The sequence below is a fragment of the Dufourea novaeangliae genome, unplaced genomic scaffold, assembly GCF_001272555.1.
Source record: "Dufourea novaeangliae isolate 0120121106 unplaced genomic scaffold, ASM127255v1 scaffold81, whole genome shotgun sequence".
NCBI classification, from domain to species: domain Eukaryota; kingdom Metazoa; phylum Arthropoda; class Insecta; order Hymenoptera; family Halictidae; genus Dufourea; species Dufourea novaeangliae.
The window spans coordinates 1,321,365-1,338,552 of NW_015373973.1; the positions used below are offsets into that span (position 1 = coordinate 1,321,365).

General features: G+C 37.8%; 2 protein-coding genes across 4 annotated transcripts; both read left to right on the top strand.

Moving 5' to 3' along the window:
- Window positions 1–6,515: 6,515 nt before the first annotated feature.
- On the top strand, window positions 6,516–14,366 carry LOC107186836 (cystinosin homolog). Its single transcript, XM_015574778.1, has 9 exons — window positions 6,516–6,668; window positions 9,078–9,129; window positions 9,213–9,303; window positions 9,593–9,778; window positions 10,533–10,773; window positions 10,854–10,973; window positions 11,071–11,359; window positions 11,442–11,544; window positions 14,004–14,366. Exons 1-9 carry the CDS (start codon window positions 6,516–6,518, stop codon window positions 14,083–14,085), a joined length of 1,317 nt encoding a protein of 438 aa, XP_015430264.1. The 3' UTR covers window positions 14,086–14,366.
- A 78-nt stretch (window positions 14,367–14,444) lies between these two features.
- LOC107186916 (39S ribosomal protein L55, mitochondrial) lies at window positions 14,445–15,240 on the top strand. 3 transcript variants are annotated; one of them, XM_015574879.1, is made up of 2 exons: window positions 14,445–14,569; window positions 14,874–15,240. In XM_015574879.1, the coding sequence occupies exon 2, from the start codon at window positions 14,875–14,877 to the stop codon at window positions 15,202–15,204; it is 330 nt and encodes a 109-aa protein (XP_015430365.1). In that variant the 5' UTR covers window positions 14,445–14,569; window position 14,874; the 3' UTR covers window positions 15,205–15,240. The 3 variants fall into 3 exon arrangements, with proteins under 3 accessions (XP_015430365.1, XP_015430366.1, XP_015430367.1); XM_015574880.1 differs by having other exon boundaries at window positions 14,560–14,677; XM_015574881.1 differs by lacking the exon at window positions 14,445–14,569 and adding an exon at window positions 14,691–14,737.
- The last annotated feature ends 1,948 nt before the right edge of the window (window positions 15,241–17,188 follow it).

Sequence of the window (17,188 nt, forward strand, 5' to 3'; positions counted from 1 at the left end):
TACACTCGCAATATTCTCGTGAATATACTTTTCATCTTCGACAGACAATAAGGCAACGCTATCAGTCACCGTGTCACGATACAATCGGCAAGTTTAATCGCTGCTAAACACCGAGGGGATTTGGAAAAGCCGCTCATACATCAATTCAAGTTAGGTTCTTTTTCTAATCGATTTTCAACGAATTATCGTGGCGCACTTACGCGAGATCGCTTTACCGACTGTATTTCTTCGAAATGCTCTTATGTGGATTCGATACGGCCATCTACCATCGGGTGGAACCTCGTAATTAATTTTGGCACCCGACCACGATAACGACTACAATTCACAGCGAATGCTCGAATGACTCATCGCGGCCGATTAGTGTCGATCGGTAGTGTTGAACTACGCGGACGATTAAATAAATTCCCGCATGATCGTGTTATTGAACTCTTTTTATCGAGCTACGAGTCGCCCCGGAGAAGTCACGGATTAAATACGACTTCTAATCCGGAAAATAACACTCTAAAAAACTCGCGCATGTTTTCACCGGCATTTTGTAAAGTATTAACGAAATGTCTTTTCTTTATAGTTTCATTTTACGACCTGCGATGAACGGTCGACAATAAATTAACACTTATCAGTGGTGTCGCGGCGACAGCTTCGAACAGTTAAATAATTGGGTGCTTATTTTTCATGTATCGGCTCGTCTAGTAAATATTCATACTAATTCAGCTTGGTCGACCATAAACTTAACGGTAGTTTCGATCAGAAACTACTAAATATTTTTATACCACGAATTTTTACGCGTTCCATACACTCGAATCGCTGACGGGCTTCATTGGTTGATCGAAATATCGAGCCAAATATGGTGTCCCTTTTTTTACAAGAATTTGCGTTCAAAATGTCTATCCTCGGCCGCAAAAAATACGCGGATAATTATGAGCATGTAGACGGGGAACAAGCATATAATCAGGCGAGCTTTTAACCTCGACAACGTTTCACTTTTCCTATCCCCAGAACGGAATTAAAAATGCAAAACACTAGGAACGTATCATGTTTCAATTAAGGCGGACGCATCTCAAAGCCGTTAAAGTTTCGAGAAAAATGCTGCGTCTACCGAGACTCCAGGCATTTCGAAATGAAAAATCTCTCCGTTCGGTGAACGTTTCGTGTTCCCGTTATTCTTGAAAAAATTCGTTGATATTCACGTCCACCTCGTCGCTTGACCGAATCAGGTACCAAATGGACTCGTGAAGTAAATTTTCGATGAACTAGCTGGAGCGATACTCACGGAATTGTAAGTAAGGATGGAAGTTTGTTAGAAATTAAAAAGATGCAGTTTATTTTCGAATAATTCCGAGTACTCGTTCGATGATCGACAAAACGAGCTTCACTTGAATCGTATTTCGATCTATGATTAAGGTCGCTTTAAACGGGCAGGCACAATAAGCAATTCTTTATCAAAAGGCACGTGGTGCATCGAACGGCCGGGTGTTTCGTCCGGGCGAAAGAGGTCGTTTAAAAATCGAGGCGCTCGATCGGCCGACCTATCGACTCCTCCAATTGTTAATAACGAGGAAAGCTTTTTTATGTTGTTTGTTTAACCGTATGAACGCCCAAGGCATTTAAGCGATAGAATCGCCCGGCGGCTGATCGAACCATCTCCATATTGAGTTTTCCAATTTTTCCAGTTAGAAACGGCGGAGGAGAGTATTCCTCGGTATATTACCGCGAGGAGGCAGTTATTAAAATTCATCGACGAGTCTCTACGAGGTTCGTTTTTCTCGATCGTCGAAATAATGTTAGAAAAAGAGATGGAATCGTGAACGCAGGGAAATTTGCAATGGTTAGAATACTGACGAGGAATTTGAAGAAAAAGAGTTTCTCTGTTTGTTTAAAGTGTCGTTTCAATTTCTAGGTAACACTAAACAATTATTACGTCTAGAACCCTGCGATGGTATTTTCAGTAACATTTTAATCTGGGAAATGGGGCATAAATCTCGGGGCAGAAAAATTCGGATCTCGTTCAACGAATACCAATATTTCACCCAGAGTCGAAAACTTTCTTTGAGCAGTAATTAAGTTGTCGAATGGGAACACTGTCAGCGCCAACAGTTTCAAAAACGTATTTTCTTCCCGTGGTGCGGTTATTTTTAGGGCAGACGTACGGGGGTGGTTGCAGCTCGGTTCGGTCGGCCAAGAAAATCGGGTTAGGGGAGGCGAGACGAATAGAAAGAAAGTTTCTCCACGAATCCTGCTGCTCGTGGGTGGTGGTGGTGGGTTCTCTTGAAAACTGGGCCGCCGACACGAGTCACCCCTCACTGTTTTGTTCTTTCTTGTTGTTTTCGACGGTGTGCTGCGCCGAGCAGTCTCGTAAAATCGGGTCTCAGGAACGGGTCAAACGCAGCCCGCGCTCCCGCGCATTAATATTCGATAGGGGCCGAATCCGCAGACCGAGCCAAACTGCCGCCACGAGCTTGTAAATTTACATTGGAAATCGGCCGGAACGGCTGAAACACTTCGGGAAAAGAAGTTTCCCGTGGATACGGGGCGACGTGGCGAATCGAACCGATCGACGGACATTACAGACACAAGTTTCGGCTCACGTGAACGAGTTACGCGATCGAACGATCCGTCCCCCGATCCTTCACGACCTGATCGCGGTCGTCCTCTGAATACGGAATCTGTGAATTTTCTTCGGAAACTTAATTATACTAAGCGATGGTCACCATAAGGAATACAATAGAATTATTCTAGCAAGTTGAAACGGAACTTGGTTCGGTGAATCGATAACGACGCATCAGTTATTCGATATCCCGCAGAAAAAATTTAAATAATGGTCCTTCTTCGTTTCTCCACAACTATCCAGAAATTGAAAGAGTATCTCTGGAAATTTATTTGAAATTGATTTAAATGTAAATCGAAGAGCAGAGAAAATACGTGGACAGATGGAATAAAATAATGGAATTAAATTCGACGAACGTTAATACTTCACGATTGCACGGGTCGAGTCCGGGGACGTTATCAGAACGTCCAAGAGAACGTGTCTCTGCAGCCACGGGATACGCAGCGTTGAATTAATATTCTATAAGGATCGGGTTCGCGAAATAGGTGAGACTGGTGCAACGAAGCTCGTGAATTTACATTGGAGATCGGCCGATCGATACAAAGAAACGGCGAAGTTGAAAAGCCATGGAATATATCGGAGGACAGGAGAATCTAACGCGAAAAACACAGAATCGATGCAAGAAGGATATTATCGAGAAGAAAGCGTTGGAACTAGAGATCGTTTTTTCGATGAAATATTATACAGACAGGTGAACGCCAGTTAAAGAATACGAAATAAAGCTTGATGCCGTTTTGCATCGATAAAAGCATCGAAAGCCTATTCTAAATTATTATTATTATTACAACTTCGTCTCAATGCAATTACGTCTTGACTATATGCACCAACATTTTCTACAACGGAAATCATTCAGACAATTGAGAACCACTTGCGCAATGAACATTCAACGTTTTTTTTTTTGCACACGATACACCCACCTGTGTCGTCTCTTCGGCGCAAAAAGAAAATGTTTTAAAATTTCCACGTCGCAGTGTCAGCTTTTTATTTGACAAAAACAAAGAAACTAAGTTTCCCAGACGGTTCCACGGTCTAAAGCCGATCCTACGAATACTTCTTCGCAGTCGTATCAGCCGGGAACGCGGCCGAATGTGTGTGTTCGACTGCGTGCGATTAAGTAATTGCCCGCGATAAGAAATTAGCATGGAACGGGCATTACGTTGTCCAACGATCCTGCCAGTAAAGTTAGCCTTTAATTTATGCTAACCGTTATTACCTGCCGGACTGGCCTTTAATACTGCCCACGCAAAATTGTTCGCGAAATTGTTTCCCGGATGAAAGGGATAATGCAACTGGCCGGAAGATAACGTGGCCGTGTACGCCACGCGAAAAATATTCGATACCGGTTCGATAAAGAGATCCGACGACTTTGACAGACCCGATGCAGTCTGGTCTATTCACAGTGTTTCATAAAGTCTGTACGTTGCCTCATCCGATCATTTCGGTACGAATAGATAGATTTCAAATTCATAATACTTTCCGACGAATTACGGCTTTTGAATGATTCGGGAAACTATAGAGAGTGTTTCGAATGCTTTGACGAATAATTTTAGAAGTAAAGTAATTCTGAAGTAAAACCAAATAAACATAAGTCTAAGAATGTTTCATCTTGGGGACAGTGTGTTCATGTTAACTTAAAGTCTCTTTATCTCGGAAACAAGGCTATATCTCGCACTTTCAAAGAGCTTCTTTTTTTAGGTTTAAGGTGTACAATACTAATACTTCGATAAGACTTTGAAAACGCCTCATAGTCGCCTGAAGTAACGCGTAAGCTGCTTCACGATAAAACAGCAATAATTCCAAAGGTGATAATATAATTGTAGGATGAAAAGTTCAACGTTAAATTCTGACGAAATTGTTACACGGATACATTTATCTGTTTCACTTTCGTAAATCATCAAGGGTAAATAATACATGTGGCGTGTTTCTTGTATATAAATAGACTGGTTTTTATCGTATGCAGAGAACAGTATTGAAAATGACAAGAATTCCTTCTCTTCGCTATAGTATGTACGGTAGCTCGTTGTAAATTCAAACAATATTAACTCTTTTCCTGCAAACCACTGCTGTTATCCCGTCCCGAAGAATTAATCTCGCCTCCTGAATCACTCTTTATTTTAACAATTAATTTGCACAAGGATTCGTTATATCTAACCTTCTTGCTACGTTGCAGGCGTTCATAGAATAGTGTGTTACAATACTATTTACAGTGAAAACCACGTATCTCGTACATGATCTCGCTATTTGTAAGACGCTTTCATGATGTTATACGACCGAATGATAAGCCTGGAGACTCGCTTCGCGATTCAAACGACTATTAAAACACCTGTGCCTCCAAAACGAGGTAAGACAAATGTTTTTGCAAAACATCTGCCATTGCTTCCGGACAACAACATACTTCCGTGAAGAGGACCAGACTTTATGATACATTGTGTAGACGTATACAATCGCTAGACACACGAATCACTGACCGTGGAAAATTATCAATAATACCGATTCTTCGGTGATAAGTGAGAAAATTGGTCAAAGCTCGAATCTATCACGGGTCGAGGAAATTATGTGTTTTAACTCGATTTATCCTCTCTTCTTCGACTTTGCTATATAACATAACATTCTGTATACATATGTAGATACGTATATCTCCCAATTCTCTGGTATGGTGTTGCTGTGTAAATAATAGGTTATTTATATGTAAAGGAAAGAAGAAATTCCTCGAGACATATTTACAGGCATGATCGTCATTCCCCGACCCCGTATCGCTTTGCGTTAATAAATTAAAAGTCTTTTACTCGATCGATAATTGGACCGAGCCTTCGTTGTCTCTGTCTCGCGCGTTCAACGCTCCGATATCATTCGTCCATTATCTGGTCCCCCGCTTCTTTTCAATATAACAGGCAGTTTCCGCAATCTCGATGGAACTTCACCGACAGTTGACCCACTAAAGTGTATGTAGTTTATCAAGGAACACACAGCTTATGTTCTCAGCGATAGATAGAAAAAGGATATACAGATAATGGTGTTACAAAGCGAAAAAAAACCGTGTTGCAAAAATTATCACGGGGAATTGAATGGAAAGGTGGCTCGATCGGGTCGATTCGATCGGGAACTGATTGGAAAAGAAAATAACCGGGATTTCAATACGACAGCTTTTACTCATCGATAGGAAAGTTGTATCAAACTTGAAAAGAAAACAAGCGAACGTGGACTCGATTTAGACTGAAGAACTCCGAATCTTAATTAATTCGAAACTGAGATTTGCTCGATCCGGAGGTCATGATCCAAATAAGACTGTTTACGTTATTAACGAACACTCGTCCATAAAAATTAGTCATGTTGACACGGTCTCGTCGCCGCCGGGGACATCACGCAAGGCATCCACGGAATCGTGTTTATTCTCGAAATGATGGAACTCGGCCCGGGTCAATGAAAAACGGCACCGATAAGATCGCTCTCGTTCACGATTAATCCATGTTCCCCGCTAATACAGAGTTTGTTTCGGACCTCGGATTATCGTGACTCCGCTGTTTCAGCCGGCTGAAAGCTGTTGAATTTTCAAATCTGTCGGGACACAGGACGTCTCCATAAACGGTCCGAAGCTAAATGATACGATAAACCGTTTCGAACCGACCGGGACAGAGGAACGTTCCTGTCGAGCGAAACGTTTTCAAACATTCTGGAAATTTCCGGCGTCGTATACTTAGACTTAGACCGTTGAGCTTCGTGAATTCCCAAATCCGAAGGAAGGTCTGGGAAGAGAGATATGTTTCCTCGAGTATTCCGGTGAAATGATTCGACCGAATAATTTCAAAGTATATTGGCGAACGTCCGATCGGGAGCGATCTTGTTTATCCATATCGAGGGCGAATTGAAAGTGATAGAAAGGAAAGAAAGAGGAAAAAGGGGGTTGGAGGGGATGGGAGAGGCGGGTAAGGGCTATCTTGGAGGATTAGGTCCGCTAGACTCGGACTCGGGTATGACGCAAAGGAAAATATTGGCGGTGAAGAAGCCTGTATACGTCAACAAAAGCGGCAGCAAGCTGCCGATCGACTTTCAGAGCTGTTTCCGTGTAAGCTTCGCGAAGGCCCCTTTGGGACGTAGAGTGCACTCGAACGTCGATCTCTCTTTGGATTTATTCTATCTCGAAATGTATATAGCATCGGTACGCCGCCCCATCCTCCCGCAACCCCTCCCACCCCCGTCATCCCTGTTCCGCGAATGTCGTGCGCTCCGAAGAGCTACTTGCCCGACGAGAATATTCCGAGTTACCGAATGTGAAGTATTAACATAACATTATCATGGAAATTTAAGTCCCTTTGGTGGTTCCATTGCGCCCTGATAATACAGCTGCACTCTCCACGCCACTTTACTCGCCGCAATTTCATTAACAACGATCAGCTCTTTACCAGGCCAGGTAATCGAACTTCGATCCGAGGAGCCCGGTAATCGCTCCGCCGTAAATGTGCACTACTATAATTACGTGTAATAGGATGGATCGTCAGGCTATAAGTCGCGACAGACCGTGAAGAATTTCGAAACGAGACTTTACATTCAGATTCACGAGAATACAAATACCTTGGCGAAAAATTAAAGGAATAATCGAGAAGTTAATGTAACCAACTCGTATTTTAGATTCCTTCTATGCACCGCAAAGGATCGACGCACTCTGCATTCCAGATATGGGGGTGAGAAGTAACATTCAATCGCCTCCAATGCAATTAATTACGTTCGTTGGCGTGTTGCATTGTTCCTCGTTGTTGCATCATCATTGCACTGAGTCAAAATAACAGCAAACGAGTGCAAATGAATAATCATTCGCAGGGAAGCAGGAACAACGAGCGGAAAAAAGTCGTCGCCGTGAATGGGCGCGATTTTTCCATGGTACGGGTCAGCGGGATTGACAATGAGTAATCGTGAGATAAAGCCACGGAAAATTTGAAGGAAAATCCCCGGTTTCGTCGGTACATACACTACATACCTCACATAGAATGTATTTGCATTCTCGAAACACTAAATCGCTACGAGTAATTTGGACTCGGTGGAAAGAGGATTTAAACGTTTTCGAAAAGAAATAATGTGATGAATATCCTTCAGGAGCCACGTAATTCATCTCAAAAAGTGAATGTTACGAGTTTACCACGACCATTACGAAAATTATTAGGCAGAGAAGGAATATAATGAATATGACATTGAATGGCGCCGTGTCGCCCGGCAATTTGCATGCAAATATCTCAGTACAAGTTTTAGAAATCTTTTTTCATCCTTTCACCGGAATAATTTTGCAAGAAATTTATGTCAGACTATTTCAACGATTCTTGAACAACACTACAGGCTAATTGTCATGAATCAGTTCGAAAACAGTCTCTTCAAACAAAGTCGTCTTCGAGCGCCTATGAATTTATAAGTATTGAAAGAAAATAGATTATGAGAAAGGTGTTTCTTACCCCCATCCCTAGCACATTGTTCATACTTTCTATAAAATTGAAAAGAAATCGAAAACATGTATAAATTAAAAAAAAAAAGACCTGATATGATACAGTATTCCCTAAAATCGGAATTTCATGGGAACAGGAATAGAAACTGAAAACTCCAGGGGCAAGCAGGCGTCGTTACATCCCTGATTCGAGAGGCGTATCTTTCGTGCCGACAGTTCAGTTGCACGCGCATAAACAGACAGAACGCGTGGTACCCACGGACTTTTATTTACGTTTCTCCAAAGGCTCGATTGATTTTTCAGCTGGGGCATGTGCGAGGTGGATATTCGGTTATACCTACCAGGCCTCGCGAGCGAAAGGATAAATCGGCCGAAAATCGCGCAAAATGCTCGAAACTGCAGGAACGCGCGAGCTTATCACCTATAACGCCCCGAGGCATGTTTCATCGAGGTCGTCGTGCTTCCGAGGTTAAGTTCGACTGATACGTTCTGTCTTTCGACAAAAACCGCCTCTGTTCTTATTGTCAGTATGTAACATCATGTGGACGCGCTTGTTGATTCTCGTCGAAACAACGTCGGCTAGTGTCTGATCGAAAATATGTCGTTTCCACGATTCTGTTATTGATCTACGCGGACAACAAACCATTGACAGGTACCACCGATTCTATGTCTTCTTGTCTATGCAGGTATACATACATAGATACTCCGCCGGTATCAATGACATGCATCCAGCAAAGTGCCCGGCACTCTGTACGTCTTCCCTGTTTAGTCCGCGTGTTACGCGGTCAACGCCTTCAGAAGTTGAAAGACTCTTCACCTGTGCAAATTGTGCACGTTTCAACTGTGATTACTTGAATTGGAAGGCTCACATACCCAGTAGATAGTCCGTACGTTCGAGTACTGAATAGTAACAAGCCTAGAAAGAAAGCTTTGTATAGGACAGTTATGGCCTGTCAATGTGACTTACGTTATAGATTAAATAGCAAATATTAATGCAGAATCTAGAGTTAGGAAAATGACTAAGTTGTTTTTGGTTTATTTCAGAAGCCAGCAACAATGGCCTACTTACAGTATATTGGAATTTTCACAATCTTAGGTAAGCTGATAGATTTTATTCAATTTACAAAGAAAGTTTTATAAAATCCCGAGCCCTGTATTAAAGAATAATCAATCTTTCAGCTGTGGGACAAACATGGGCAGACCTCAAAGTGTCTGAACATGATATAAAAGTTCATGTGAATAGTAATACATCATATCTATTGTATCTGACGTAAGTATGGTAATATTAGTAGAATGTATTTATTGAACAAGGCACTGAGATATTACATCATGTGCATGTTTTGTTCTATTTATTTATCTTGCAGCTATATGTTTAGGAAAATTTTTGTTATAGTGCAATAGCATGTGATATCATTGTATAATGGTAATGCAATAAAATTCTACTATTTAAGGCATTATCTTTCAACCAGAGTTAATTAAGATGAACCCCCTTTCTATACAATATCATTATAATTGATAAACACGATAAATGATACCAGTATTGATGTATTTTTTTTTAGAGGAAGTATAGCAGAAAATATATCGGTAACATTAGACATACAACATCCAGATTTGATCGCTGTTCACCCTCCTAAAATAAATTTTAGTCAAAATGAAGCAGGCAACACATGGAAAATTAATGTAAAGGGTCTTAATGCTGGGCATTCCATTGTTAGTGCTAATGTTACACCTGCCAATGTTACAGAGTAAGTATATAAATATAATAAATTAAGAAAGACAGTTCCTACCACTTTTAAAATTAAAAAACATAAGTAAGCAGTTTCAGTGGAGCTTTAAATAAAGATTATAATATCTGCATTCATAGGAGGTAAAACAAACAGAGATAGAGGCCCAAAAAAATTAATCACATTAATTCCCCCTGTCCCTCCCTTTCTCCCCTCCTTGATATTAAATACAGTTGAGCAATGACTGGGTACAATATCAATATTTACTTTTATGACTAAGTTCCAAAAGATTTTGATCAATGTTACATTCACTAGTCTCCAGTGGCAGTTATTTGCAGAGATAGCCTTCTGACCTGTACCTCTCATTGGATCTTAAACTTAAACTTCAGTCAGTCTCTGCTCGGATTTTGAGCAGGCTACTTCCTGCTCCAACTAGGATGTGTTGTATTTGTCACGAGTAACAAATGTGTTCATAGTAATTAGTTTAAGTTATAAATTTTCGACTAAACGTGATTTAGTGTAGTTGTTGCAAAAGTTATACTCTGTGTTTCAATAAACAGTGTGAATCTTCAAAATAATCGAAATTTTAACAAAGCAATTGATACAAATCAATAATGACAATTTTCAAAGTGATTCTGATTCCTCAAGACAAACTAAACACAGTTGATTTAAAGTAAGAGTACAATTAAAACCTTCGCAAGCGTTTCACTTTAATATTTATGATATTCAAATGTACGTTCCTAAATCGCTTGTCTTTTTTTTTATGTTTTTACAGTGTTTCGCAAGCATTTGTCAGAATTACTATAGAGAAATCAGATGCTCTTTATCATCTAAGTACTGTAGTGGGATGGATATACTTTTTAGCATGGAGCATCAGTTTCTATCCCCAAATATACAGCAATTACAAACGCAAAAGTGTCGTAGGTTTAAATTTCGATTATTTATCCTTGAATCTGGTCGGTTTTATTATGTACGCCTTGTTTAATTGTGGCCTATTTTGGATTCCAGATATCGAGGTATGTAAAATATTTCTTCATCTCCATATAAATTCGTCGAGTATTTTTTCAAATATGTAACACATAACTACATTTTTCAGCTTGAATATTTTAGGCGATATCCAAAAGGTTTAAATCCTGTACAAGTGAATGATATATTTTTTTCATTGCATGCAGTATTCGCCACTGTGATAACTATTTTTCAGTGCTTCATGTATGAGGTAAATAATCGGAATTAGTTTTAATTGAACGCGATTCGTTATTTAAATCATCTTAATAGTGAAAAGAAAAGTATTAATAAAAATATGAACTTTTTAGAGGGGCACACAAAGAGTATCCACGACTGCACGTATTATTCATTGTATATTTGCAGTCTTTATATTAATTTCTATAATACTAGCCGCTGTAAATACACTGGCGTGGCTAGATTTCCTGTATTATTGTAGTTACGTCAAATTATGTATAACGTTAATCAAATACGTTCCACAAGCATTTTACAATTACAAACGGAAATCCACTGTTGGTTGGAGTATCGGCAATATATTTTTAGATTTTACCGGCGGTATTTTATCAATGCTGCAAATGATATTGAATGCTTATAATTATGGTAAAGTATAGAAAATAGATTCGTAATTATCAAATAATACTTCGGTTATAGTTCAATCATTAATAGATGGTTTTCTTGTTAGATGATTGGGAAAGTATTTTTGGAGACCCAACGAAATTTGGTCTAGGATTCTTCTCAGTTGCATTCGATGTATTTTTCATTATTCAGCATTACGTTCTATATCGGTACGTATGTTTTTTACTTCTCTGTTTATCATCCACCATTTTTCAACTAACAATGCATGCATTAATGGGGCGTATAAATTTTGTAGTATTATAGAACCAACCTTTTTCACAGATTTTAATACTAAAAAATGCCAAAAATGCATGTTGCATGTTTTAGTCAATTATTTATACATTCGAACAACTTTTACATATGAAACTTAAACAACATCTGTAGTTAATTTATGTTCAATTAATTAATAACGAGTTGGAGTAGAAAACCTCTTACTAATTCCTTCCTTACATCTAGTGACCGATTAAAGACTTGACAACTACTTATTTTCTGCTTCAACCTTATGCAATTCAATTGTACTATAGATAAGTGTACATACGAGGTAAAAGAATGTTAATTCTTTAAATTCGTCTGTGATAACGTAATTGATCTAAATGGTAGAGTATAAGTATTTTACGTCGAGTTTGCTTCAAAACCACCTTTATATCACATTTCCCCTTTCTTTATTTCGCACCGCACATGACCTGCAAAATCATAAATTCTTGCAGACTAGATACCGAGAATGCAACAAGTGACGAAACACTTCATAAACAAGAAAATTCATATAACGACGAAAGCGGAACATTAAAGAAAGATAACTGTTGCTACTTATAAAACAAAAACTATAAGTATAGTAGACAAAATTTTGTTAAATTTCATTTCAGTGGGAATGAAAATCCAGTATTCAGTATTTTAAATATCTTAAAGGAAATGTATTATTACTACAGTATGAAGTTTACATTCCTTTCTAAGTCTTGATATGTACAACCTGCTATAGAGTGTTTTTACCATTTTTTAATGTCTAGTTTGAATCTCTGGTGGTTGTTACTTACAAACAAATAAAGGAAAAGAGAAAGTGCTTGGATTAATAGATGTACCTACACCTATTTAAGATTCAAATGACTGTATTTTAATATATATTGACAAGTGCTGCAATGCCAAATTATGTACTTGCGAACAAAAAGTATACTTAGTGTCTGTGATGTTAAAGAGCAAAATATACCGAAGATTAGAAGTGTACTGTTGCAACATGTAACATTATGCACCGGGTGGCTGTATTGTAGCGCACGGGGTTAATCATTGTATAGTTCACCGTTTAAACTTATTACTTTTGATTTTTTGTTATAATTAATGATAAACATTCCAAAATTTTGAACACCTTATAATTGTTCAAGATTCAATATTAATACATTTATACTGATGCTGTTGTTATAATAAAACGTGTCTGCATGTTTTTGTGCAAAACATTTTATCATTTCATTATTACACATTATCATAGTTTTTATAAGAAGAATCGTTAAATATTTTAAGTTAATTAAGTTATTGAATTGGTTTAGATTAATGTTTAAAAATTAATGCTGCATGCAGCACGTATAAAAGTCAACTGCATGTATTTTATGACAAGTCATTGAATGTATAATGATTCAGAATTATTAATCTGAATAGAATATTATTCAATTACAACAAATACTAGTATTTAAGATATACAACAATTCTGTTTCATTATATGAACTTGTCATTGAAGAAGAAGTGAATTTTGTTAGTGAAATTGATGCATCCAGTTTTCACAATAAATTCTTAGACGTCGCGTAAGGACTCCCTTATTACTCCACAGATTTTTATTAAGTCTTATAATCATTGTAATTAATTTGTCATGGGTGATAAAAGAAAGATTATCAGCTACGTAATAAAATTCAATGTGAATGTTCGGATATCAAACTTTCCACTGAAGTGATCATATCTCAATAATACAATAACATTATTGTTTATAGAAATATGATGTGATAAAGTGGAGTAAGTTAATTGCATGCATGATTGAATCTGTAGAATGAATGCGTGTATATGGATGAACATGTGTATTTATTATTTTTTACTAACAATACTAACTAAACTAATTTATTAGATTGAATAAATTCGTCACAAACAGTTTCGTATCTCATGATAGAAAAATATTTCTGATTCAAACTGATCATAACGTCTATGTTGCCATATTACTGTACCAGAGTTCGAAAGTTTTGGCCGAACAGAAATCATTTCTGCAGCCGCGGTTAAGAAGAAATTGTCTCCTATTTCGTCCGTTTCATATGTGCTTAGGCATTTGTCATATTTACTAAGTGTGTAGCAATTATATAAAGTACAGTTGAACAAGATACGTCGGAGTAATTTTTTTGTGTATCATGTATCTTACAAAAATTGCATCATTATCCACAGTTAGGTCGTATCAGATTGTAAACCGCCTGAACAGTACCTGGAAAGAAAGGTGACGCTTCCTGACTCCGCGTTTAAAACAGCTAGTAGCCTAAAGATTCTTGATACCTATATACACGCGTCTCGTGTACTCTTTTTCTGATCGATCCAAACTTGTGAACTCAGGTATAATTTAGAAAAAAGTACTATCTGCACTCAGATTACTGAGAATTCCATTCCACAGGGATCGTAAAGAATACGATGAAATACCTGGTAGCAGTTACGAAGAATCGCAAGAAGATGCACCAAACAGTGCATTTGTTTGAATTTCTGCCGTTTTGTCTGACTGATTACTTTATTTTCATATATTTATTCTAATAAAGAACGATCCATCTATCTATCATTCAAACACAAGAACGCTGACATACCGCCATCAATGCATTGATGCTGGACTTGAATACGTAAGATGAAAATATATTCTTACCGAACGAATTGATGCATCCACCGATGAAAATTCCAACGCCAGCCAAGCAAATGTGGAAGAAGCTTGATAAGAAACAACACAGAATCGAATACTTTGATTTCTTTTCATTACAAATCACGCACTTCACACGCACAATTGTCTGCAACACGAATGGACTGTTGAAACCGCCAGGACTTTTGTACTTGAAACGGTTATCGAAATTATCGAAATGGAATTCGATTCGATAAATCGTTTGACCATTCTTTAGTCACGTGACTCTTTGTAGCATGCGCAGTACGTGTTATTGCATAAGGTTATCATGTTGATCAGTGTCGTTCGGACGAAACGTAAGTACTGTGTTTCAGAATCTAATTATATAAAAGTTTTTAAAAGACAATGAGACATTCCAGTTAAATAATTCTCGAAAAAAGAAGTGTGAATGAGTTACATTCCAGGTGTGTCTGAATCACATATCTGAGCTTCGATATATAGTATTTGAAACATAACCTGCTCATGTAAATATTCGAATGTTGTCATGATCTATTTCTATTAAGACTTTAAGTTTCACCAAAATTTCGAATAACTTCTTAATTGTTAATGCAGAAAAGAATTTGCGTGTTCTCCTAATAATTTGAATTATTCACATTGCAGAATGAACGTGTCTCCGCTCTTGCGAATAACACAAACTGCACAAACCATTCACAGAAGTTTTAACTGTTGGACGACGGCAATAACGAAGAAACACAGAAAAATCTATCTACGAGAATTTCCTACACGCCTTGTACTTCCATGTGGCAGTAGCATCATTATAAATTACCCTGTACCAAGGCAAATAATCACACTTCCTCTTGATATTAATACTCTTTCTCCAATGGATCGTCAACTTAGGATAGCAGCTCGTACAACAGTGTCTAAAGTAAAAATAGAAGATGAAATCAATATTGATTTTGATGAAACAGAGTATTATACAGTGAAAAATTAATCATGTTTATCAGGATTTTATAGTCATTTATATTTAATTTGTAAAACAGGTTTTTATATGAACTTTTCTTTAAAAAAAGGTTAACATAACAAATGATGTTAACAACATAAGATACATAACAAATCGTTAGAACCTTACATATTGTAAGATTAACTATAGCCTAATAAAAATGTAATCAAATAATTTTTGGTAATATAGTGGAATTCCTTTTATATAAAGCTAACAATAGAATTAATTATGCTCCATAGAGATACCAAGTAAAAGCTACCAGTTATGAGCATCACTCACGTGTCGCAATTATTGATGGAAAAGTGAAAGTAAACGATTATACTTTTATTTGCGTCGAATATATGTCTCGTGTGGCGTTTACTATTAACATAAACGCACGTTTTCACCGCGCACGTTGCGTGATAGAAGAGGTCGAACCTGTCAATCAAAAAATTACGTCCCGGAGCAATCCACCGAGGGAGAGAACGCGCATCGGCAGATGTAAGATGATTCCACCAATTATTTAGGTTTTTTTTCCTTTCTTTTTTTTTTTTTATAAACACTATGGATCTTCACGATGACCTTCCTCTAGTTACTGTATCCGTGTCTTTCTGCCTTCGCGGTACGAGCCATTAATACGTCAAACTGTTATCAACACCCTATTACACCCTTGTTTGTAGTAAAGATAACTATTAAACAATAATCAATCGTGCTCTCCGATTATAAAGTTTCATTTTACCTATTCAAATTTCGATGGCTCGTATTACAACTCCAATTATCACGCAGGTGTTACTTTCGCAACTGAACGCTGATTAGCTGTTGCTCTCAGAGGTGTAGTATTGCACGTGTCGTTAAAAACAAAATAGTATTAAGAATCATTCAAACGCATAATAGCATGAAGTAACAGTAGGTAGTTGTAGGGGGTAAGATAACTTCCTTGATTGCATTAATCAATTCATTCGTCGATTGTTCGCGAAAGCGAGCCGCAGACCTTTCTAACGCTAGGAGGGGCAGCCACGAGTCCATTTTTGGTGTCGGTATAGTGATATAATATTTGGTAATGAGATGTTCGCCTGTAATTGTGCGGATGCTTTCGATGGTGGTGAAACTCCCCTGTTGCAACAACTTCGGAAAATTTCGCGACCTCTTCGTTGAGCAACAATATACAGGACCTTCCAAAATAATCGGTTCAATTATCAAGAAAATAATTCCTCTACAAACCCTGAATAAGGAATCTGAAATAATACTTTTCACTGTGAGATATTTTGGAATTGCACATTCTGTATACAGAGTTTCAGTTAATTTTCTGTAGGGTGAATTTCCTGTGCACTGGGACACCTTCTTTGAAGCGTCTTGTATGACAAATAGTAACTTGCGAATACGTGTTCAGAATTAATTCTAAGTACTTAAACGTGAATGGTCGCAAGCGTTGTATCTTTATTTGCATAAAAGAAAAACAATAGAGACATTTTGACAGAGCTTCAGAGTTTTTGCTACATTATTACGCAAAAAGTGTTAAAGGTTTCTGGTGTCAAAGTTACATTGCTCGTCTGTACTGCAGCGTCTGCTCGATCATTAGTACTTTACATATGTTTTATCTGCAAGTTAGAAAGATAATACATAGTTCTGGGTACTTTAATACGTAAAATTTTAAAAGAAATCATATAATAATGGTCTATTGCATGACAAAGAAGTTCATTTATCTAGGTTCATTAAGAAAAGTAAAGGGAAGTTTCTTCGAAAATTTGTTGTTACGTTTCACTGCAGGAGAAATTAAAAGGATCATTCAAGTAATCGGGGAGCACAATTATGGGAAAGTCCGTCAACTCTTGGGTAAATCCAGTATTAAGGAAACCTAGCGTGATAAATACCCATGTGAAGGATCATCGTTTTATTGGTAGAAAAATCAAAATTGACGTGGACGATGTTTAAAAGAGTTCGCGTTGGTGGGAATAATTGTCGTTGGGGGACACGTCGCGTAAACACCGTTCGCTTG

Bases quoted from the DNA above. Each gene is read 5' to 3' on its own strand.
- LOC107186916 (XM_015574879.1), top strand. From the start codon at position 14,875: ATGAACGTGTCTCCGCTCTTGCGAATAACACAAACTGCACAAACCATT.
- LOC107186836 (XM_015574778.1), top strand. From the start codon at position 6,516: ATGGGAGAGGCGGGTAAGGGCTATCTTGGAGGATTAGGTCCGCTAGAC. The intron at 9,304-9,592 runs GTAAGTATGGTA...ATTTTTTTTTAG, and splicing joins TCATATCTATTGTATCTGAC to AGGAAGTATAGCAGAAAATA. The intron at 10,974-11,070 runs GTAAATAATCGG...TGAACTTTTTAG, and splicing joins TTCAGTGCTTCATGTATGAG to AGGGGCACACAAAGAGTATC.